The sequence below is a fragment of the Parasteatoda tepidariorum genome, chromosome 5, assembly GCF_982258835.1.
Source record: "Parasteatoda tepidariorum strain Cologne lab strain chromosome 5, Ptep-v5.0, whole genome shotgun sequence".
Taxonomy (NCBI): Eukaryota; Metazoa; Arthropoda; class Arachnida; order Araneae; family Theridiidae; genus Parasteatoda; species Parasteatoda tepidariorum.
The window spans coordinates 62,314,808-62,339,170 of NC_141759.1; the positions used below are offsets into that span (position 1 = coordinate 62,314,808).

The window sequence follows — 24,363 nt, forward strand, 5'->3', positions numbered from 1 at the left end:
TAAGTAATTTATATTTAAAGAATAAAATGTGAAGAATAAAACTAAGTCTAAAGTAGTTTTCTTTACATGTCTATAGCTAAAATAAGTATTAGTAGGCCACCAACAATAGCTCTAATTTTGGGATGCCCAAATTTTTCCAGAAGAAATCCACAAAGAAAAACTCTTTTGAGGGCTAGAATGAATTTAGTTTTGATATCAATTGATAATTTCAACCTTTTTAATTACAATGGGTACAATATCAATTGGTATTAAATGCATATTATTTTTTAATTAAAAAGCAATTTTAACTAAGACACTTTGCAGTTTTTAAAAGTCAAAATCATAGCAGGCTTTTAATTTTTTTAGAATGTTTTTTTGGGGTTCATAAATTATTTCATTTAAAAAAAAATATGTACAGTAAATTCTGTTTTAAAAATGGTTAGAGAGCTTTTCTAAGCAAAGACAAACTTCCTTTTAACTTCAAAAAAAAAAAAAAAAAAAAAAAAAAAAAAATAATAATAATAATAATAATTATAAATAAATAAAAAAAATTGGAAAATAAAAAGATTTAAAACTTTTCACACTTTGAAGCAGCACTTTTCAAATTTTTTTTTCTCCAATGAGTTTGAAAAACAATCCAAAGATTTTAAATTCTAGTTATGTAGTTTATTTTTTTAAAGGTTTACACACAGCCAGAGAGCCACACATTGATCAGTCGTGTGCAGCAGGTTGTACCTCTTACCCTAATTATCTTAAATTACGGCTCACAGTATATTTAAGTTTAAATTTACCTCCAAATGCTGAGCCTTTCCAAACACGTCCTGTTACCAACTGAAATGGCCTGGTGGAAATTTCTTGTCCAGCTCCAGCAACTCCAACAATGATACTTTGTCCCCAGCCTTTATGGCAAGATTCTAAAGCTGCTCTCTAAGATTGAAAAAAAAAATTAACACTGTATTTATTTTTCTAAAAATATGTTATCACCTTATATACAATATGTAGCACTATCACACAAGAGATGCTAAAATACAATAAAACTGATTTCAAACCTATTTTGTTCAAATAATCTTGTTAACTAAAGTAGATATTCTTATTTTCTTTACTTTCCCCCTGCACAAAGTAGCTTAGGCTGTCTAACTAATACTAAGCAAAATTATAAAGTCGGATTGTCAGGCATGAGACGCTGGAACTATTTTAGAGTAGTAATTTTACAACAAAAAATCCATGAAAATTCAATATTTTTAGGAGCTAGTTAGTATATTATGAAATGGAAAGTAGCATGGCAGCTTTTTACTTTATGATAATACATAATCAGAAATATTTTAAATATTATTTTAAAAGAAATAAAGTAGACAAAAATAGAACATTTCGTGAAGAGTTTGATAAGACTTTCAAAATCAATAGATCATTTTTTAATTTTAGCTAAATATTTTTACAAATTGAGTCTTCATGCGCACTGTAGAAACTTAAAAATTTTTGAGTGTAATAAATTTTTCATGACTTTTAAGCATTTTTAATTTGCATTATCGACAAGGAATCAGATATAATCAGAAAATTATTACATACTTTATGCTTTGCTATTCCTTCTTTGTAGCACAACCACAACACAAGACAGAATTACAATTGCTTGAGCTTATGTCTCATGGTTTGTTCATGCTAATTTACTTTTTATCTATTTGAGACATTTTTCATGGGTTCTTTAAATCAAAACATACCCACAGGCAGAACCTAGAGCAGGAATGGCGAACCAATGGCACGCTACACAATATTTTGGGCATGCCAACGATCACAATTGTTATTGTACTATGAATTGTTATTACACAAATGTTATTACACTGTGAAGCATATGTAACAATTAAATTAAGATTCACAAAAAACAAACAAAATTATAAACAATTAAAAATATATTATTATAAACAATAAAAAAATTAACAATTAATGCTAAAAAAAACAATTAATAACCATAAAAAACAAGCTAACAATAAATAACTAGCAAAAAAATCAACAGTCCTGCTTAAACTAATATCTTACCTTATAAAAGTTATTTGTCATTTAATCTGCAATAACAGAAGTCCCACTGATGTTACTTTAGAATTACGCGTATAACTGACACATTGCAAAATGTATTTTCCTTTCAATGTAAATAAAGAGTTTTGAGTTGATAGTATTTAGTATTATTATTTTCCCAATAACCATGAAGTCAAAATTATTTGACGGCACGTCTGTGATTTCATTAAACATTTTTTTTAGAAAAAATGGCATGTTGGTGTATAAAGGTTCTCCACCCCTGACCTAGAGCAAGGTGATGTCATTCTAGTTAATAATTTTTTATTTACATAAATATTCAGGTCTAAAAAATCAAGAAAAAAACGCATTATGGAGACCAGAATTACTTTATCCGTTATTTATCTGCCAGGATTATTTTTAATTTTATTTAACTATGCAAACACAAAGACTGGAATTGTTATACCATTTTGATCCTGCTTGTGTGTAGATATGTAAACATTGTAGAACCATTTAGACTTCAAATAAGAAAATAATTACCATTGTTGAAACATTTCCAATGCATTCAAAGGTATAATCTAGTCCTCCATCAGTCATTTCAATCAATACTTCTTGAATTGGTTTGTCATAATCTTTAGGGTTGATAAATTCAGTGCAGCCAAATTTCTTACCTATAATTTAAGTAGTTTATGCATAAGATTGCAAATATATTAGAAAATATTTGATCATACATCGTCATTTTTTTTCGTAAGCGCATATAATTTTTTAATAATAAAAACATACTCCATTTAGAAAGAAAAAAAAACATTTTAACAAGTTTTAAAAAATAAATGCTTATTTCTTCATAATATATACATTAGGTTAATAAAAACAAAAGTTTACGAACGTAAATGATAAGACACATGCAAAAGTTTACAACAAAAAAAAAAAAGTATCAGATGACTTTTGTTTACATAGAGCATTAACTGTTCAATCTAGACAAAATTCAGGTAGAAAATAGGAATTCATGAAAGATTAAACAAACTTTAATCAAGATCTTATAAAATGTATGGATTAAAACTAAAAATTATGACAAAATACCTATTTCAAATTTTCCTGGATTTATGTCCACACCTATAACTCTTTTAGCACCACGATCTCTGCATCCCATAGCAATTGCTAAACCAACAGTGCCAAGACCCCATATGGCAACATTAGAATTAGGTTCAACATTAGCTGTATTCAAAGCAGCTCCATAGCCTGTAGGTATGCCACAGCCCAAAAGACACACCTTATCTAAAGGTGCTTTTTTATCAACCTAAGGAAAATAGAAAATTTTTAAAATTTAAATAATAGAGAAAGAATATTTTAGTGTTTTAATTCAGGTACATATAACATATTTAAAAATGTGGCAAGTATTAAAACATGAGTATTTATATGTTAATTTAAAATTAACAAATAATTGTATTTAATTAAAATTTAACAAAACAAGATTTTCCCATGTTTATAAACTGCATCTTTGTATTATTTTACAGTTATAAAATTATATTAATTGGTGGTTTTAAAAGAAAAGTGATAATAGATAACTTTGGAAAAAATTAAAATAGTTTTATAATGATTCATTAAGACATAATCATAATGTTCAGAGGACAAAGTGAAAGATAAAGGTATGAAAAATATCTATTTTAATTATGGTTTTTGAAGGGCTTTTAAACGAGAAAGTCAAGAATGGTAAGATTTGAAAATTCATTGATTTACTTTCATAAATTTCTATTTGATTTCTTTCAGTTTGATATTGCAAGGACATTTGCATATATAAACATCATGCAGATTGAATCAGGCTAATAATTAATTTGTATATGATTTCTTTCAGTTTGATATTGCAAAGGCATGTGCGTATATAAACATCATACAGATTGAATCATGCTAATAGTTAATTTGTATATGATTTCTTTCAGCTTGATATGGCAAAGACATGTGCATATATAAACATCATGCAAATTGAATCATAAAGGTATGAAAAATATCTATTTTAATTATGGTTTTTGAAGGGCTTTTAAACGAGAAAGTCAAGAATGGTAAGATTTGAAAATTCATTGATTTACTTTCATAAATTTCTATTTGATTTCTTTCAGTTTGATATTGCAAGGACATTTGCATATATAAACATCATGCAGATTGAATCAGGCTAATAATTAATTTGTATATGATTTCTTTCAGTTTGATATTGCAAAGACATGTGCGTATATAAACATCATACAGATTGAATCATGCTAATAGTTAATTTGTATATGATTTCTTTCAGCTTGATATGGCAAAGACATGTGCATATATAAACATCATGCAAATTGAATCATGCTAATAATTAATTTGTATTTGATTTCTTTCAGTTTGATATTGCAAAGACATGTGCGTATATAAACATCATACAGATTGAATCATGCTAATAGTTAATTTGTATTTGATTTCTTTCAGTTTGATATTGCAAAGACATGTGCATATATAAACATCATGCAGATTGAATCATGCTAATAATTAATTTGTATTTGATTTCTTACAGTTTGATATTGCAAGGATATGTGCGTATATAAACATCATGCAGATTGAATCAGGCTAATAATTAATTTGTATTTGATTTCTATTAGTTTGATATTGCAAAGACATGTGCGTATATAAACATCATACAGATTGAATCATGCTAATAGTTAATTTGTATTTGATTTCTTTCAGTTTCATATTGCAAAGACATGTGCATATATAAACATCATGCAGATTGAATCATGCTAATAATTAATTTGTATTTGATTTCTTTCAGTTTGATATTGCAAGGATATGTGCGTATATAAACATCATGCAGATTGAATCATGCTAATAGTTAATTTGTATTTGATTTCTTTCAGTTTGCTATGGCAAAGACATGTGCATATATAAACATCATGCAGATTGAATCATGCTAATAGTTAATTGGTATTTGATTTCTTTCAGTTTGATATTGCAAAGACATGTGCGTATATAAACATCATACAGATTGAATCATGCTAATAGTTAATTTGTATTTGATTTCTTTCAGTTTGATATTGCAAAGACATGTGCATATATAAACATCATGCAGATTGAATCATGCTAATAATTAATTTGTATTTGATTTCTTACAGTTTGATATTGCAAGGATATGTGCATAGACCAACACCATGCAGATTATATCAGACTAATAATTAGTTTGTGACGCTGGTGGCTGAGTGGTAGCGCTTCGCCCTCCTATGCCACAGGTCCTGGGTTCGATCCTCGGGCCGGGCAAGGTTGACTCAGCCTTTCATCCCTTCAGTGGGTTGATAAATGAGTACCAAGCATGCTTGGGAACTAAACACTGGGGGTTCCGCGTTCGGCTGACCACCTAACCGGAACATCTGCTCTTGCACCCCAGAACCCAAGGGCAAGAAAACTGAGATGGGCACAGTAGGCCTTGGCCCTCTATGGGCTGTCGTACCACTGAGTTAATTTTTTTTAATAAATAGTTTGTATTTGATGAGTTAACAGGCTGTTTACAATAACAAATTTAAAGATATACATAGATGTTTTCTGATATAAAAATAAAAAATTTAAAAACAGAAGAGGTTTTAACCATTTTATGATGCATAAATTTTCTTTTAAATTCAAAGCACTAATAAACTAATGGTAAAATCTACATAACCTAATCTATTTAAATAGAAGTGATGGCTAGAGAAATAAAGAGTATAATTACTGGATAAAATTTTTATAGGCTATTATTGATAATATGTCTTAGAGCTGAACTGACAATTGCTAAAGGATGGTGTTATTTTCTCTGAGAATTACAACATTTCCAGAAGTGACAACTGTGTGTCACTTCTCAGATCAATCTTAATGATCTGAGACAGTGACCTCAAATATGCTGGTTAATTAGTACAGATGATATTTTAAGTTACAAAGTCAGACACAAAAAAGTACTTTCTCTGAATAAACATAATTTATTTTCAATAGATTATGGTTTCTAACCCCCAAAATATAAGGGGTAGTTGCTATCAGAAAAATATAGACCTAATAGTTTGATCAAGAGAGTTTTTCAAAGTTTGGATCATTTAATGCTAATTTTACTTCTGGTCTAGTTTGCCATATCTTGAGAATCTGTAAGCATATTGAAAAAGTTTTTGTGCACAACTTTAAAATTTGTTTATTGAAAGATTATTCCACACAAAAATTTATTTTTAATTATTTATTGTATTTTATTAAATAATAGTCTAAAAATTTTGAATTATGAAGTATACACATTTTTGCATAATTTAAAGAAGGCAGTTTTATAAAGCAAAGTACAAAATTTCAATCTAATAGAAAAAATAGTTGCTGAGAAGACAATTTTGAAAAAAGACATTAGTATATTTAACAAATTTGATTTCTCAGGAGTAATTTTTTTTTTTTTTTTTGCAGACTGTACTTGAAAAAATCATCATTATTATTAAAAGCATACAATTTTTAAAAATTTATTTCAAAATGCATTTTATTCTACTCTTTTCAGTAACATATTTAAAAAAATAAAACTTCATAATATGAAATAAAATTTATGGTTTTTATCGGTTTTGCTATGAAGTTTGAAAAAAATCAATAGTTATTGTATTAAAAAAAACCTACTTTTGCAAGAGAAATTTCAGCTACAACAGTGTACTCAGCGAATGTACTTGTACCCATAAAATGATAGACAGGTTGTCCTTTGCAAGTGAATCGACTAGTACCGTCGGGCATAACACCTTTCCCTTGAGTAACCCTGTGAAAATGGTATTCAACTTCGTTAATGGTTAAAAAAAATTATATAGAAAAAAGGCACTGGATTTTCAAATATATATTCACAGAACAATAACAAGAAATAATTAAAAAAAAAAGCAGATTTATTTCACATGTACGCACACAATAGTGGCACAGCCAGAAGGGTGTTCGGGGGGGGGGGGGGGGGGGTTAAAATCCTTCTCAGAAATGATCCTCAAGAACTAAATAAGGTTCCTATCAATCATAAAAAAGATTTTAGCAATAAAAAGCTATTCCTAGATACTAAAAGAAATAACAATAATTCAAAACACAGAATAATAACAGACATAATTTCTCTTCTCTCAGCATTTATTTTTTTTCCTTCTAAAAATCTGCAAATGTTTCCAGCATTTATTTGGTCAAGCTTGATCAACCATCTGGAAGTGAATTTCACCAATTATGAAAAGTATGATGGTTTTCCAATTATCCAAACAAGTATAAAAAGCTTTGAAAAATTTAAAAACTGCTGAAAAATGCCAGAAATTAAAACAGTTAAATTAATTATGCATACTTTAAGATGAAAATTAAAGCACAAATTTTAATGGAAAAAATATTAGATGTGTTCAAAAGATTTTTTAGCAAATTTGAAAATATTATACAAAATAACATCTCATTTATTAATTTATTGATAATATTTAATAATATGGTGAAAGGTAATTTATTATTTCAAATTTTTCTTACTTAAGTTGTATTTTGTAAATTAATGAATATTAAAACTATGAATTTCAAAACCCCACCGCAAAAGTGTTTCTTGGCTGCACCACAGGCGCATATATATATATACACACTGAGTGGCCAAATTATTATGACCACCCCCTCAATGCACTGTTGGACCACGTTTAGCCCATAATACTGCAAGAATTCTTCTTATCATATGTTCTATGAGATGTTGGTAGATGGTTGGTTGGAAGAATCTGACCTCATATCCAATGAACTGCACTTTTCAGTTCCGTCAGATTGGATGACACTGGATTCTGCTGTCTGATGCACCGCTCGATTTCCTCCCACAAATTCTCAATCGGAGTGAGATCTGGTGATTGCGCAAGCCAACGAAGCAAGGTAAAGTCAATATCATGTTCTTCGAACCATGTGACTTCAATACCAGCTGTCTGACAAGGAGCATTGTCTTGCATAGAGTATCCATCCCCGGCAGGGTACACCATTAACATAACAATACTTAAATACCCTTGGGCATTCAGAGGTTGTTCTCCAGGAATCAAAGGAACCATGCAATTTCAAGAAAACCACCGCCAAATCATAACCTTGTCTCCACCAGCTTGATTTGTTGCGGCAATGCAGTTGGGGTCCATGCTTTTATGTTTTTTTCGCCATATCTGAACCCTCCATCTGCATGATGTAACTGAAAACTCGGTTCATCAGACCACATGACTCTTTTCCAGTTATTCACAGCCTGATCCTTATGTTTCTTAGCAAACTGGAGACGTCTGCTCTTGTTTAAGGCTGACAGTAGAAGCTTTTGAACATTTCGTCAGCTCCCATAGCCCACACAGTGTTATGTACGATACACAGCTCATTCAGAGAAGTTCGCAGTTGCAACTTCATTAAAATTCTCCGCTATTTGGCATACTGTTGTTCTTCTGCTGGACTGGACAACTCGGGTATGTCCCCATTCAGCCTGTGATGACCACAAGTCTGACATTGAGACCCGGTTTTCTGCTTGGCAGTTCACTCTCCATACACATTAATAACTGCTACTCTCAAACACTTTACAAGAGTCACCGTTTTGCTGATACCGGTTCTGACACTTAGAGTGTCTACAATCATCCCAGTGTGTACAAACTCAGTTAAATTGCGTTTTTTGCCCATATCTTTGCATGTAACCTAGTGCAATTGAAAGTTCACTTGCCTTGCATTTCCTTTTTGTAGCTATCTTGCCCTCTAGCGGCAACACTGTGACACAATAGCTCATTTTGCATAAAACTGATAGGTACTCATAATAATTTGACCATTCAGTGCATATATATACATAAATAAATAAATACATATATACGCATTAACAAACGCACACACATATATATATACATGGGAACGTTACTTTTAAAAAGTACAGAGGGTAGATTAAAATGTTTCGCTTTTAAAATGTAACCAGTAAGAAGTACAAGTATAAAACAAAAAAAAAGTTAAGATTTTAAAGTACATTTGAAGGAAATCTAAAATTCAAAACAACCTTAAATTTTATTTTAAAAAAAATGCAAATTTTTTTTTTTAATAAAAATTTTTTTTATATACATTTTTTAATTTAAAATGCATCAAATTTTATTTGAAATATAAAAAACTTTAAGATGCATAAAATGTTACAAAATTCAATGAAATAGTGAATGTTGAAAATATCCAGAAATAAAACCAGAAATTACAATTCGATGCTTGCATATAAAAAAGAGTTATAACTTATATTAATTTTAAATCTATCAAATCTTCAGAATTTTTTTCTTCACAACTTTAAGTAATTTGTTGAGCAAATTTGATAAACATTATGATTTTTGTTTAAAGAAACGAGTAAAAAACAAAAATTGTATTCCTCTTCAAGTAATCCTTTGATATCCATTAAGTTAAAAATTATATTTCGTTTTTATAAAAGTTTAAAAATAATTTCAGAATTTAAAATAATGATTTTAAAATTTGAGATATAGATATTCCATAATAAATCCACTCATAAACAAAAATTAATCACAAAAGTTTTATTTTAAATTCATTCATATGATGAACTAAATGTTTAAATGGTAAAATTCAAAAAAGAAGAAATTATTATTATTCAAAATCAAAAATAAAACTCTAAAATTTGTTGGTAATACATACTATATTTTAATTAAATGAAGCATAATTTTAAAACTTAAATGCCCCCAAAAATTTTTTTTTGGTTTCATAGCATCAAATACATTACTGAAATTAAAAAAATACACATATGTTTGACAAAAACATGGCTTGTCAAATTTATATAAATGGATTAAGGTCTTCTTCGATTTCAAAACAATTGAATTTTGTAATATTACATATTTTTTTAAAAAAAAGATTAAATTTGCACCATTCTTCTTTTCAAACCCTAACTAAACTATATAACATAAACAAGAAACCTCAACTCATGCTTATGGGTTGGTCAGCGGCTTCGTACGCAAAAAAGTTATACATAGTACATTAGACTTAGTTTACAGTGTTTAAATGCAAATTTTATTTTATTCTCAAACTTGTATTTAGAAACTTTAGAGCTGAATGATTATTTTTTAACACCACAGGTATTCACATCTTATATTAGTACAATATCTTATTCAATTACTTTTGCAAAAATGCCATTCAGTGCTCAAAAGGGTCACCCTTTCCCTTTCAAGAAGTTGCAATCCTTGAAGGTGCTTGTAAAAAAAAGTAAGTCGTTAAGGAATATAGAATGAATCAAATTTATAAATTAACAAAAAATATGTAAAATTTTTTTTAAAAAAAAATTTCAGAAAAAGTAATGATTTTTTTCTCAACACTTTCATTACAAATACTTGTACTACAAGTAATTTTTACTTTTATTACAAGCAATGAAAGTAAAAGTATTGCTATACATGTAGGTATATATATATTAAAATTCACAGTTGTAATATTAATAAGTTTTCAAAATACAATAATTTAAGTAAAAAAATTTAAAATGATAAATTACTTTTAGTGATAATTATTGAATATTATCATTTAGACTTAACAAAAAAAGCATCAGACTTCACTAAAAGAGCAAAAAGCACTTTTCGTGATAGGTAAGATTATTGAGAAAATAAGAAACAAAATACCTGATTTTCGAACAAAGATTTGTTTTTGAGCTTTTACAGAACTTGCACTCATTACACTGTGGTATGTATAATGGTATTACATGATCACCTATTGACAATTACAATATTGATTCAAACAAAATGTATAATAATGTACAAAATAAAACTATATAATAAATGAATAAGTGATAGAAAATTAAATCAACAGGCATTATAGTCAAATTTAAAAACATTAAGTCAAGAAAAATGTTTTTGCTTTGCATCAGTATATTTATAAAAACATGTGGACTGTCCTTATTTTATACATTGTTGAAGATTAAATAAATATTAGACTTTAAAAGTATAAGTAAAATGGTGTTTAAATTAATTAATTTGTATTTATTTTACATAAATTTTCAAATAACTACAACAATCAAATTAAGAAAAAGTTTGCTAAGATAAGCAAATACATTAGTTAAATAAATTAAGTTCATAATTATTATAAAGAATTTAAACTAACAAAACTTTTTGGAAATGTAAATAAAATAGAAGAAGTACCAGGTTGCACTGATGTTACACCATCGCCAATGCTTTCAACTATTCCACCACCTTCATGACCAAGAATACAAGGGAAGAGGCCTTCAGGATCAAGACCATCTAATGTATAAGCATCAGTATGACAAACTCCAGTGGATAAAACCTAAAGACGTAAAAAAAAAAGAATGAAATAAGTATAATTAATATTTTGACAATAAATGCCTGTTTCAGGCTTATAAAAAAAGAATTTAGTTATAATAGCATAAAAAATAATATTGATGAACATATAAATCAGTCATTAGATGATTGTCATTTTAAAAGGTTTTGTGTAAATAAAAGAAGTGTAATTAAAAAAGAAAACTGTAGGAAATTTAGTAAAAATAGATTTATATTAAAATGCAATTCTAATATAAATTTAAGTTATTGTGGACATTAGTTAAATTATTATTACTATTATAAAAATATTATTACTAAAATATAATGACTATTGTTTAAATATTTTTATTCCAACAGGTAAAAAATCAACAATTCAAGTTATTACATTGTTGATATTAGCTAATAAAGAAAAGGAAAAGCAAAAATTTTTTATGGGACTGCAAGACTTAGTCTACAAAAATGCTTGAGAAAAACATTAGTTATCAAACTAATTTCAAACCTATATTCTTTTGGAGTTATAAAAAGCAAGAATGCATAAAAGATTGTGATCTTAATGATCATGAAAAATTATATCTTTTTAAAATAGTGATAGATCTCTATTCACAAATTCTTAATGCAAAACATTTAAGTAGCTTGATTTTTATTATTATATATTTATCATTTTACGTTAAACAATTATCAGTAATTAACTTTCCCATTTCTGACATTAAAACTGTTGAGTTCTTTTTCGTTAGTTATGTGGCGAATCTTATATTATCATAATGATCAACATAAATATAAAAACGGACATTTATTAAAAAAAACAAGATGGCACTATACTGAAATAAATGATCTAAACAAATGAACATTTTGTAGAATTACCAAAAGTGCATAATATTTGCAGCAGGGTTGGGGTTTTGGACGTCCTAAACTGGTTTTGGACAGGACACGTGGGTTTTACTGTCTTAAACTGGATAAAACTGTCCAAAACCTTGAGCTTTGGTAAAAGGTGTAACCATTGTATTCATAATAATTACATGTTAACTTAATTTATTAATAAAACTTATTAAAAGAAAATAATATAATATAATAGGAAAAGGTTTATAATTTTTGAAGCACCACAATTCATTGAACAACAAAAGTGAATACCTAATCCTTTAAATATAAATATGCTTTTATTACTGATAAATAATATTTTTGCATAAGGGTAAATATCGCAATATTAAAAAATAATAATTTTTCTTAAAAAAAAAAAAATACTAAATTTATTTAAAAATTAACCTTTTATTTTTCACAATAATTTTTTTTAAAAATGTTAACTTCTGCATTACAGGATGATATAAAAGATATCTATTTAAAAAAAAATTGTTTTAAATATAAATATATTAGTTTAAATTGAAAATACAAAATAGCTGAAAAATGTATTAACAGTTTTGACGGGTATAACATCAGTTTCAGTTACTGACACTGGTGATGTAACATCACTATGCTAAAAGAATTTAACAAGAATGAAATAAAAGTATTCTCGAATAGTACTATAGATAAATAAACCTGTTTTTGACGAACCAAGCACTTAGTCCCTAATATTTTAACCTGTATGGCAAGGCCAAACTTCAATTATGTACTATTGAATGAGAGGACCAATTGAACTTGATTACTGATTAATCTTCCTTTGTTTAAATTGAAGAGTCAAACAATATTAATAAAACATTATATTTTTAAAAACAAATATTCTCTAGTATATTTAATTATCAATATGCTATTAGTTCTATGTTTATTTTACCTCTTAAATATTGTTCAGATAAAATTGTGACATAATTTGAGTAAAAGGGTTTTGGACAGTTTAAGACAGTTTTGGACAAAGGGGTTTTGGACAGGACGGTATAAACCGTTGATTAATCCATTCTGTCCTAAACCTTGCCAACCCTGATTTGCAGTGAACTAATAAAGAGCAAGGGGATTGCCCCAGAAACCCGACAATCACATTAATAAAAAATTAACAAATTTTCACTTGTAAGAAAAAGTTTTTGACTAATCTAAAACCAAATACATAATACCTTTGAAACATAAGATGAGAAGGTGATAATTATTCGCACTTCAGTTTTGATTGCATTTCAAGAAAAAATTGCTTTTATAATTACACCATAAAAATAAAATGATTCCACTGTGATTAAGTTTATTCAACATAAATAGTTTATTAATAAAAAATTAGAGGACTTCAAGGAATAAAAATAAAAGCACACAGTGGTCTACAAAAGTTTAAAGTCTTTGAAAGCAATGACCAATTTTTAGGAGCCAACATGTTATGGAATGGAAAGTAGCATAACAGATTTTTGCTAAGACGAAATCTAATTATCAACATAATATAAGATTCCTTTAAATTTTAAAGACAACTGCCAATGCTTAACACATTTTCTGATTGATTTACTGAATTGATTTGAAGGTTCCTTTAAATATATCATCATCAGATCAATTTTCAGAATGATCAGGTCAGATGTTATATCAAGGAAAACTTTCTTTTGTTCCATATATTAAGATTCTGAGGTGTTTACTTAAGTATTGGTAAAATTATTTGTAGACCCCTGGCACTACATATATTAATTAATCTTCACAATAAAACTAATATTTTTTATTATAAAATAGGACACATAAAACTTCGAGAATATTAAAAACAATGTCAACAATGTTTTATCTTCCTATTATATATATATCTGAATTTCATGTCCCACATACTAGCTACTAAAGAGCAATTATATATTCTCCCAAATAAATGGGATTCATTTATTTCAGTTGATTAAAGAGAAAAATATTAAAATTTATTATAAGAAGTGACAGTGAATCTTTCGAGATGCAACAACTATTCTGACTAAACAACTATTTTGAATTATTACTTCAGAAACAAAAAACTAATACTTAGGATGAATTTTAGACCACATATTAAAAAATTAATGTAAAAATTTTGAACATAAAAATAATTTTTTTTTGAAACGACTAAAATTTCTATCCTTACTTAATTATAAAATCTGGATACAAATTGTAAAGTTTTGATAAATGTCATGTTGAACCTTTCTCTCAAAATTTCATTCTCTCTCAATAAAAGTACATTATTTTCTAATGCTTTAATGTATTGAATAACTGTATTTAATATATTGGTTTAATACACTTTAAAATATTGAAGTAAAAAAAAATTGACAGTATGTTAATCACGCAAGCAAAAAAAAAAAAAAAAAAAATTGTCAAAAATTTCTGCATGTATCAACTAGCAAAATTAAATCTATAAAAGGACATATTTCTGCATTGGTATTTATTTGAGTTGACTACATTTGTCAAAGATTTTCTAACACCTCTTAAGTTAGTCTCCTTCTGTGAATTTTTGTAGCGTTTCTTGCAGATAGGATTGGGTTTTCAACAAGTCAAAAATTTGTCGGAAAGTGTCAAAAACAATCAAAATCCGTCAAAAACCTGGGGTAAGTTTCTTTTTTGTCATTGTAGACATTATATTCTATACTAAATCATGCATAATACTTGCATTATATACAGCTATAATTATGATTTATATTATATATCACAAATAAAAAATTTAACCAAAATTATTGAAACTATTATTTGATTTTTTTTAATGGTAATCTTAATACTTCAAGACCCATATTTTAACTACAGTCGAACCCCGCTATAGTGAACCGTCTGCGGACTCAGTAATGTGTCCACTATAACCGATGGTTCACTATATCCAAATTTTTTGATGAATATTTTTTGCATAAGACAGTTGAATGATTGAAAATTGGCTTTGCAATTTTGCATAAGTTATTTAAAAAATTATTAACTAATTAACAGATAATAAAGCAAAAATTGATGGAAAAAGTAATTACGTCGCTAAATATTAGTTTTATTTTCACTTTTTATAAAAAAAATTTGTGATTTTTGATTGAACACAATTTGATTTTAAATTGAGTTCATCAATTTTCTTATCTACAATGTGCAAAGAATGCAAGATTTTTACATTTTGAACAAGATTTCGAACCATCTTAACAAAGCATCTCCTACGTTTTCTCTTTGAGCTCCACGCAGTTTTTTCGATGAAACCATGTTTTTGTCGTATGCCGCAAGAATTGCACTTCGATTTTTCCAAATGTTTGAAACTGTAGATTTTGACAAGCAAAATTCCTTACACAGTGTCGATTGATTGGTTCCATCATCAATACGCTTTACAATTTTAACTTTGTCCTCTATCGAAAACGCTTTTCTCTTTAGAGAATTTGCCATTTTCACTGCTTTTGAAATAAAAATCTTGTCTCAAATAGATAATGTAAGAATATGAAGAGAGCATCTGTAGAATGAGTTAAATTGTTCCCCTTCTTGATTGTCAACGGGTGATTTGTAAAGAATATGGTTTGAACAGATAAGAAAATTCCAAAAATTCAGCAGGTGGCCAAGTTAACTAGTTGTAGAGCAAGCTTGGGGAAAAGAGATATAGCGAGGCTTGTCAGGGAGGGGGGAGTATAAGATAAATGATCTGTTTGACATTTATTACAGTATAGTTAAAAGTGATAAGCATAAAGGAGAGTAATATGACACATTTTATAGGAATGCATTCATTTTCAGTCCCAACACCTACAAGTTTAAAGATGGAGGACTGAAAAAGATATTTAAAGAAATGAAATTTGAGTCCACTATAACCGAGTTTCCAAGTTCTAAGCTGTTCACTATAAGCGTTAAAAATAGCATTATTTAAATAGGAATACGGACGGGACCGCTAAAAAAGTTCACTACATCCGAGTGTTCACTATATCCCAGGTTCACTATAGCGGGGTTCGACTGTATTTGGATATTACAGGTAATAACTTTGAGTTGTTAATTATTATCAATCTATTGATTTCATTTCTTTTATGTTACAATTTAGGCAGATTTTTTAGATTAATTAAAATTAAAGTGTTTGCTAATAATTGTCTGATCTCAATGTATAAGTTTTTTTCTTCTTTTTATTCTCAATATTTGTTATAATTAATTATATTCAAGGGAGCAGAATATGTCTGACTGTGTGAACGAGGCTTTAGAAGAAATTCAGGTGACCCTGGGGAAATTTCTGGTTTCCTACAAAATTTTTTGTCAAAAAATGTGATGCTTTGAAAAACATTTAAAAAAACAAAAAACATATGTCAACTAGTGCATTTATTAGTTTGAATTCCTGAAGTTTAAAAGTGGGACCTTAAATTTAATTTAATAAATTGTTACAATTTCAATATATTTTTTTAACACAGATGCTCGTTTATTCAAGAATTGTGTAAAATCAAATGAATTTTTTTCTCATATAAACTTTATTTTCCAAAAATATTTAAAAAAAATTATGGTACTAAAAATTTATTGTACGAAATATTTAAAATTTCCTAGATACATGCTATTTTATTATGTTATAATAGCTTTAGTATGCAAATTTTCTATTCTATGCAGCTCAGCATCAATCGAAAGAGTATTTTCGAATTTTGATCTTATGCAAACAAAACTGAAAAACGAACTTGGGGTGCAGAGAGCTCTCAGACTGTTTTTTAGTTTTTAAATTGCATGCTTCAGGAAAGGGAGTTAAAATGAGAGTAAATGAAAATTGATATTACATATAATGAATTACATAATTGTTGAGTGCTTTCTTAAAGCTGATTGTTTCTGTATTTTTGTTCTTAATAATTTAAAAAAATAACGGATTGGATATATTTCAATTTTGCACATTTTTATTTATAAATATTTCTTATTTATAAATATTTCTTATTTATAATAGCTAACAATTATCCTTAAATCAAAATTTTGGGTTTTCGACACTTGTCAAAAACCATATCAAAAAGGGTTTTTTGATATGAAGGATAAAATCATGGTTAAAACCATCAAGTGTCAAAAACTTGCCAATCTTGCTTGCAAGTTGCCAAAACCTGGCAATTATTTCAGCTAAAATACTGATACAGATATCTTCCCATATAAAATAGTTCATAAAGTTAAATTGCTCTAACCATTTTAATAATGATTATAATTAGTACAATCATATTTTGATCTTCCTCAGATCTTTATGACAGAAAATATGTTAAACAGGTAGAAACTTTATTTTTAAAATGTAAAATCATTACACAGATATTGAAAATAATATATCATAGTTATTCAGCAAGGAAAAATAAATAATAAAAAAAAGCTAAATACCTTAATCCTAACTTCACCAGCTTTAGGTGGAGCAACTTCAACATCTTCAATAGTTAATTGTTCTTTAGGTTTCCAAGCAACTGCAGCCTTGCATTTTATAATCTAAATAAAGAAAAATACAAGTATTTAATACAACTTAAAGAGTAAATGAATAAAATAAACTCACGAGATAGCACCAAAACAATTTTTTGAGTATTATTTTTATGGTAGCAGTAAAAAAAAATTTCAAGCTATTGACACTGACTTATGATGACATGGGATAGCTAGTAAAATTTTTTTGGTAATACAGTACAAAACCCGTTATCCGGAAATCAGAAAACCGGAAAACCAAAAAACCGGAACGAAATTCGAAAAATTTTCCCGCGATTTTTTTTAAAAAGATGTTTTTTTCTTCATAAGATTTTAGGATTTTTCTTTCTTTTTTGAAGGATGTTTACCTTACCATCAGTTTAGGAATAATCATTAGTGTATTACTTCATCGTTTTTTCTTCTTTTTAAGATAATTTCCAAATATATATTTCTTTTTTTAGTTGGGTTTAACGCAGGGTTGGGTTTTTGACGTCAAAAAGTGGTTTTTGACATGACAAGGGTATAATACTGGTTTAAACTGTCAAAAACCCATCAAAAATGTCAAAAACTAAAGTTTGCCAAGAAAATTTATAAACTTCAAAACTACCAACAGTTGCCATGTATTATATTGAAATTTAATTATACTATAGGTAATCAGCAGGTTTTAAAATATTTTTTAATTAAAATTAAGGTAAAATAACAGATTTAAAATCTCAGAAATTTATATTCAAATGCATGTGCAGAAAAATTTTGCCCAAAATTTTTTTAAATACTTATATTTTGAAAAAAAAAGGTTTTTTTTTTGATACTTAAGAAAATTAAAAGTTTATTACTATGCATTTTTGACATATAAGGAACATATAACTAATATTTATAAGGAACTTACAAGTTATGTTGTATAAATACAAACTTGATACAAGTGTATGAAAAAAAAATTTAATGTTATACCGAATATCTTTATTATCCAGTATGTTAATTTGAATTTAAAAGTAGTTATATTTGGGAATAATGATAAATATAATTCATATTGTTTATTATATTTATCTATAATTATTACACTTGTCATTTTAAAACAATTTTTACCTCTTAATTTTTTCCCCCACTTGTATTAAGAATACAAATAATGCATATCTTGAAAGCAAGAAGTAATTATTCAACAGCTGAATATTTAGATATTCAACAAAACTATATAGTATTCAGCAAAATGAAATTCACAAGTATTTGGATAAACTAAATTTTCAGCATAATAAATGAATAGGCTAAATATACTGTAAATCGACACTAACTACTCTGTGTATTTAACAGAAAGTACTTAAATTTGTATTGTCTTATGTTAAAAAGATTATTAAGAAGATTTAAAAGAATATTAAAAAGATTTTTCTTTAAAAGATGTCTAATGTACAAAACTGCTAATGTTTATCTTTAAAAATGTCTAATTTTTAGTATAATCTATACTATACACTAAATTTGGTTATAAATAAATTTCTTAATAATATCACTGCAGATTTTCAATAACACATGAAAATGAATACATAATATTACAAAAGATGTGAGCTTTCAAAAGTACAAGATTTTGGTTACTATTCAAAATATAAGTGTTTCTTCAAAATTTTAAATTTATTTTTTCTAGAACATATTTAGAAACACTATCCTTTATAAAAAATATATAAATTTTATGTATTAATTAAATTTCACATATGAATATAGGTTTTTGACATTTTCGACAGTGAGGTTTTTGACGTGACGGTTTAAACCATGGTTTAAACTGTCAAAAACTGTCACATGTCAAAAACCTGCCAACCCTGGTTTAACGATAAAAAAACGGCTTTTTGTAGCGATTCAGAAAACCGGAAAAATCAGTTATCCGGAATAGCGATGGTCCCGATCATTCCGGATAATCGGTTCCCTACTGTATTTCATTTCATATGAAGTTACATAACTATCTATGACACTTTAAAAAGAAAGTACATGACTATAAAATCTAATCCAAAACTTATCTTGATTAGAAAAAAGTGAAGTTTTTAAAAAAAACCAGGGTTAACATTTCATCTGGAAGAAACCTAATTTTTCCAGGAAAATAGAATAAAGTAGAAAACTCCTGAAGAAACTAAGACTAAATGGAAGAAACAAAAATTCACCAATACAATTGTTAAATGACAATTAAAAAAAATTGATTCTTAATTATTTTCCTAAATAAACATTTACACTTAAAATTAATTATGAAAACTCATATTATTTTTAGTTTATTGAATATTCTGATTAAAGATAAAATTGTCGAGAAGAAAAAAATATTACTTGGTAAAATACTTATTTAAATATTAATACTTTGTTAAAATATTTTCGATTGGTTAAATTTTTTTTTTGTAAGTTCAGATACCTTTTTTAAAATTAATTTTCTTTTAAAAAACTGATTAATTAAACAATAAAACAAGAACTAGTTTTTTCCCCAAAATTTATAATATTAGAAAATCCTAAGCAAACACTATAAAGCTATCAAACTGCAAAAAACAATAAAACTTTACCTATAATGATCATATTTGAAAACTTATAAGTTTAATATTTTAAATAAAACTAGCAAGTTTTGACACGACTTTGAGCTCAAAAAAGTTTTAAAGTTGTTTACAGCTAAACCAAATTTTTTAACATCTTTTGGAAAATCACTTATTTGTAAATAAAAATAGTTTAAAATTTCCAATATAAATAATAATTAACTTACTTCATTATTAGGTATGTAAAAATGAAATTTATATTAGAAATAATCATTGATAGATATACCTTTAGCACTTTAAATAAGAATTATTTTCAGTATTTATATTTAACAGTATATTTTCTTATGGAAATTCGCACGCTGTTTGTAATTATGAATACAATGTGTAATTTACAATCTAATACAAAACATATATAATTTGATTATGATGTTGTTAAGAATCAGTTACATAAATAAAAAATTAAGTAATACTGTACTTCATTATGTAACAAATGAAACATTTGTTTTAATATCTTAATGATTAATTAAATAAATTTTTCTTTTCAATTTTCGCTTTTTTATTTGATTGATGATTTGTTTTATCTTCTAATCTGTTTTATCTTACTTGATGAAAAATGATTTGTTGAGAGACTTAGAAATACTTTTATGGTTTTTTCCACTTAGGAAGAAACTTGCTAGCCCTGTAAAAAAAGAAATTTTTGTTTTTTAAGGATGTGTAGATATCTTTTTATTTATAATTTAAGTACAAAAACCCCCAATAAAACAAACTTCACTTGCAATTAGCTAAAAAATGTTACTACTGGACAGGGTTGGGTTTTTGACGTCAAAAAGTGGTTTTTGACATGACAAGGGTATAATACTGGTTTAAACCGTCAAAAATGTCAAAAACTGAAGTTTGCCAAGAAAATATATGAACTTCAAAACTACCAACAGTTGCTATGCATTATATTGAAATTTAATTATACTATGGGTAATCAGCAGGTTTTAAAATATTTTTTAATTAAAATTAAGGTAAAATAACAGATTTAAAATCTCAGAAATTTATATTCAAATGCATGTGCAGAAAAATTTTGCACAAAATTTTTTTAAATATTTATATTTTGAAAAAAAAAATTTTTTTTTGATACTTAAGAAAATTAAAAGCTTATTACTATGCATTTTTGACATATAAGGAACATATAACTAATATTTATAAGGAACTTACAAGTTATGTTGTTTAAATACAAACTTGATACAAGTGTATAAAAAAATTTTTAATGTTATACCGAATATCTTTATTATCCAGTATGTTAATTTGAATTTAAAAGTAGTTATATTTGTGAATAATGATAAATATAATTCATATTGTTTATTATATTTATTTATAATTATTACACTTATCATTTTAAAAAAATTGACACTAACTACTCTGTGTATTTAACAGAAAGCACTTAAATTTGTATTGTCTTATGTTAAAAAGATTATTAAGAAGATTTAAAAGAATATTAAAAAGATTTTTCTTTAAAAGATGTCTAATGTACAAAACTGCTAATGTTTATCTTTAAAAATGTCTAATTTTTAGTATAATCTATACTATACACTAAATTTGGTAATAAATAAATTTCTTAATAATATCACTGCAGATTTTCAATAACACATGAAAATGAATACATAATATTACAAAAGATGTGAGCTTTCAAAAGTACAAGATTTTGGTTACTATTCAAAATATAAGTGTTTCTTCAAAATTTTAAATTTATTTTTTCTAGAACATATTTAGAAACACTATCCTTTATAAAAAATATATAAATTGTATGTATTAATTAAATTTCACATATGAATATAGGTTTTTGACATTTTCGACAGTGAGGTTTTTGACGTGACGGTTTAAACCATGGTTTAAACCGTCAAAAACTGTCACATGTCAAAAACCTGCCAACCCTGCTACTGGATAATTAAATATTTTTACAAAAATTCAATTAGCAAAAGGTAACAATAGAAACATTTTGCGCAATTTATACTTCTTTAAAAAAACTATATTTCTTTATTTACTTGGTTCCAGGTGCAATATTATATACATATACTAATCAACAAGTTTTGCAAAAAAACATTTACTGATTGTTGCATTATCAGGGGTGATTGTGAGCCCAAGTCAAAATTCCGGAAAATGTCTTGAGTAAAAAAAAAAAAAAAAACAGTTTAAATTGAAAAAATTTTAAACAAGGTTTTTTCCCCTTTTTCTCAATCTTTCTTAGTTTACTTAAAATATATTTAAAATTTTACACATACTTATACCATTTACACATAGCTATGATAACCTGGAGAAGTAATTGAATTTACAAAAAATATTGTCTCTTTTTCTTGAGTTCATGATTATATTAACCTTGGCGAACAAAAAACAAGGGGCGCGTTCAAATGATCAGAAAGTCAGGTCCACAATCGTGGTTGCCGGGAGAAAACTGTTGCACCAAGCAGACTCCTCAATTCTGCTTTTAACATGTAAAGTCTATGGCGGGCTTGTCATACTTTGAATCGATTTTTCTTGTTCAAGAATCGGAGTGATCAATTTAAAAAAAATACTAATAATTTTTTCAATCTTTCCTATCCACGAAAATGTAGGTTAATTTTTTTAATCTTTATTACTTTTTGTAATATTGCCTTTGAAACACAAGTCCCTTTCTACCTTTGAGTAAGGGAGGAAGGCAACTTCCACCCCCAAGTTCACTAATCTTCTCGGTGGGAGGTCTTGCTCCCTTTTGAAAGTCTTTTTCTCTCTCTGTCCTTCTGAAGAACTGATATGGGAAACGCTTTAAAAACCGATAGCTTTCTTTTTAGTTATAAGCTTGTAATTTATTATGAAAATTATATTTGCTGATAATTCGTTCATTCTATATACATTTTATTTATTTAGTAGTAATAATTTTCTTGTTTTTATTCATTTTGAGAATGGAATTTATTTTTTAAATACATTATTCCCCCTTTTTTAAACTTTGTTTCTTGTTTTTTAGAGATGTTTCAGAATTAAAAAAAAATTAGCTGCTGAATAAAGTGAGATTAATTAAAATCGAATAAATGACGTAAAGATCTTCCAATATACTATAAAGCATCACAAAACTGCAGTTTTCCTTTTTTTTAAAAAAAATATATCATACACTCATTTGTAGGTTTAAAAAAAAATTTACATTAAAAAAATTCAAAAGGTTCCAATTTTTTCATTCCGTAAATAGTTTTAATTACTCCAATAGCTGGGATAGTATGTTTTTTCACGGCAAGGAAAAAAAATAGCTAGTACACAAGACCACGCACCATCCAAACATGAACAAGCACTTAACCCTGCTTTTAGGGCTTTAATGTAAATACACAAGAACACTAAAGTATTATGAAATTTTCATTTTAATCAGCAAATGAAGAAAAATATGAAAATACACGCATGTATTGTAAAATTCTTTAAAAAAAAGGAAGTAAAAGAACATTAGTGGTCATAATTAATATTCACGAGAGAAAAATACAAACGGTATCAAAATATAATGAATCGATGCTTAGGAACGCAACACTGAAAATATTGAAACCAGTTTGATTGCCAGATGAAATAGAAAGAATGAGAAATGTGATTATTATAAACACCACGAAATTTCATCACGATAAATTAAAAAATAAAAATAAGCTGTAATACTTAGAGTTAAGCTACTCTTTGTTACTTCAGACAGTCAAACTGGTTTTGATGTTTTCAGACCTGATTCCTTAGTTGATTCCCTGATCTGTAGTTCCTAATTAATACACTTTTTAAAACTTTTTTTTGCAATATTCTAAAAATATATATTAAGAGTAATAATTATGCTATATCTTATCAGGGGTCTGTCTAGGTTTTTCTGAGAGGTACCTATTTTGTGAAAATTTAGACATAATTTGTGAAAAATTAAAAATTATATTAAAAAATCAACACAAAAATATGGATTTATCGTTTCTTAAGGGATACAAAAATAAAATTTTAAGAAAAAGTATTTTGTGAAACTACCGTTTTCCTAAAATTGAATTTGTGAAACTACCGTTTTTCCTAAAGTTGAATTTGTGAAGGTACCGCTAAACGGTAGTAAATTCGGCTTGGACAGACCCCTGCTTATGTATTTAATAACGAGAAATTTTTCGAATTCATATTAAAAGTGTATAATGTAATTTTTATTCATAATATTTTGCTAGAACAAAGTATGTAATCAATGTGTTATTTTAATTTCTCTTCCCTGACCCTCTTTTGCCATTCATAGAGAAGAGTTTTAGTAGAAATTTCTATACTGCAAACTTTAATTAGTGTAATTATAGTTAATTAAAATATAAGAAAACTAACCGTCATTAGCATTACATAAAGAGGAAAAACACGAAAACCTCCCAGGGTTAGCCAGCATGCCATCTATATGAATATATCTCCTAGATAACCATAATTTTCTATATTTTTGTATTTGA

General features: G+C 26.9%; 1 protein-coding gene across 1 annotated transcript in view; it reads right to left on the bottom strand.

Annotated features, from left to right (window-relative positions):
• Fdh (alcohol dehydrogenase class-3 Fdh) overlaps positions 1-24,363 on the bottom strand; it is a 31,747-nt gene that overhangs the window by 4,394 nt on the left and 2,990 nt on the right. The window contains exons 2-8 of the mRNA XM_043050816.3: positions 17,370-17,471; positions 11,076-11,217; positions 10,560-10,647; positions 6,607-6,739; positions 3,064-3,280; positions 2,524-2,654; positions 771-906 (exon numbers count right to left, since the gene is read on the bottom strand). Of these exons, the coding sequence (XP_042906750.1) occupies positions 771-906; positions 2,524-2,654; positions 3,064-3,280; positions 6,607-6,739; positions 10,560-10,647; positions 11,076-11,217; positions 17,370-17,471 (949 nt within the window). The remainder of the gene's footprint in view (positions 1-770; positions 907-2,523; positions 2,655-3,063; positions 3,281-6,606; positions 6,740-10,559; positions 10,648-11,075; positions 11,218-17,369; positions 17,472-24,363) is intronic.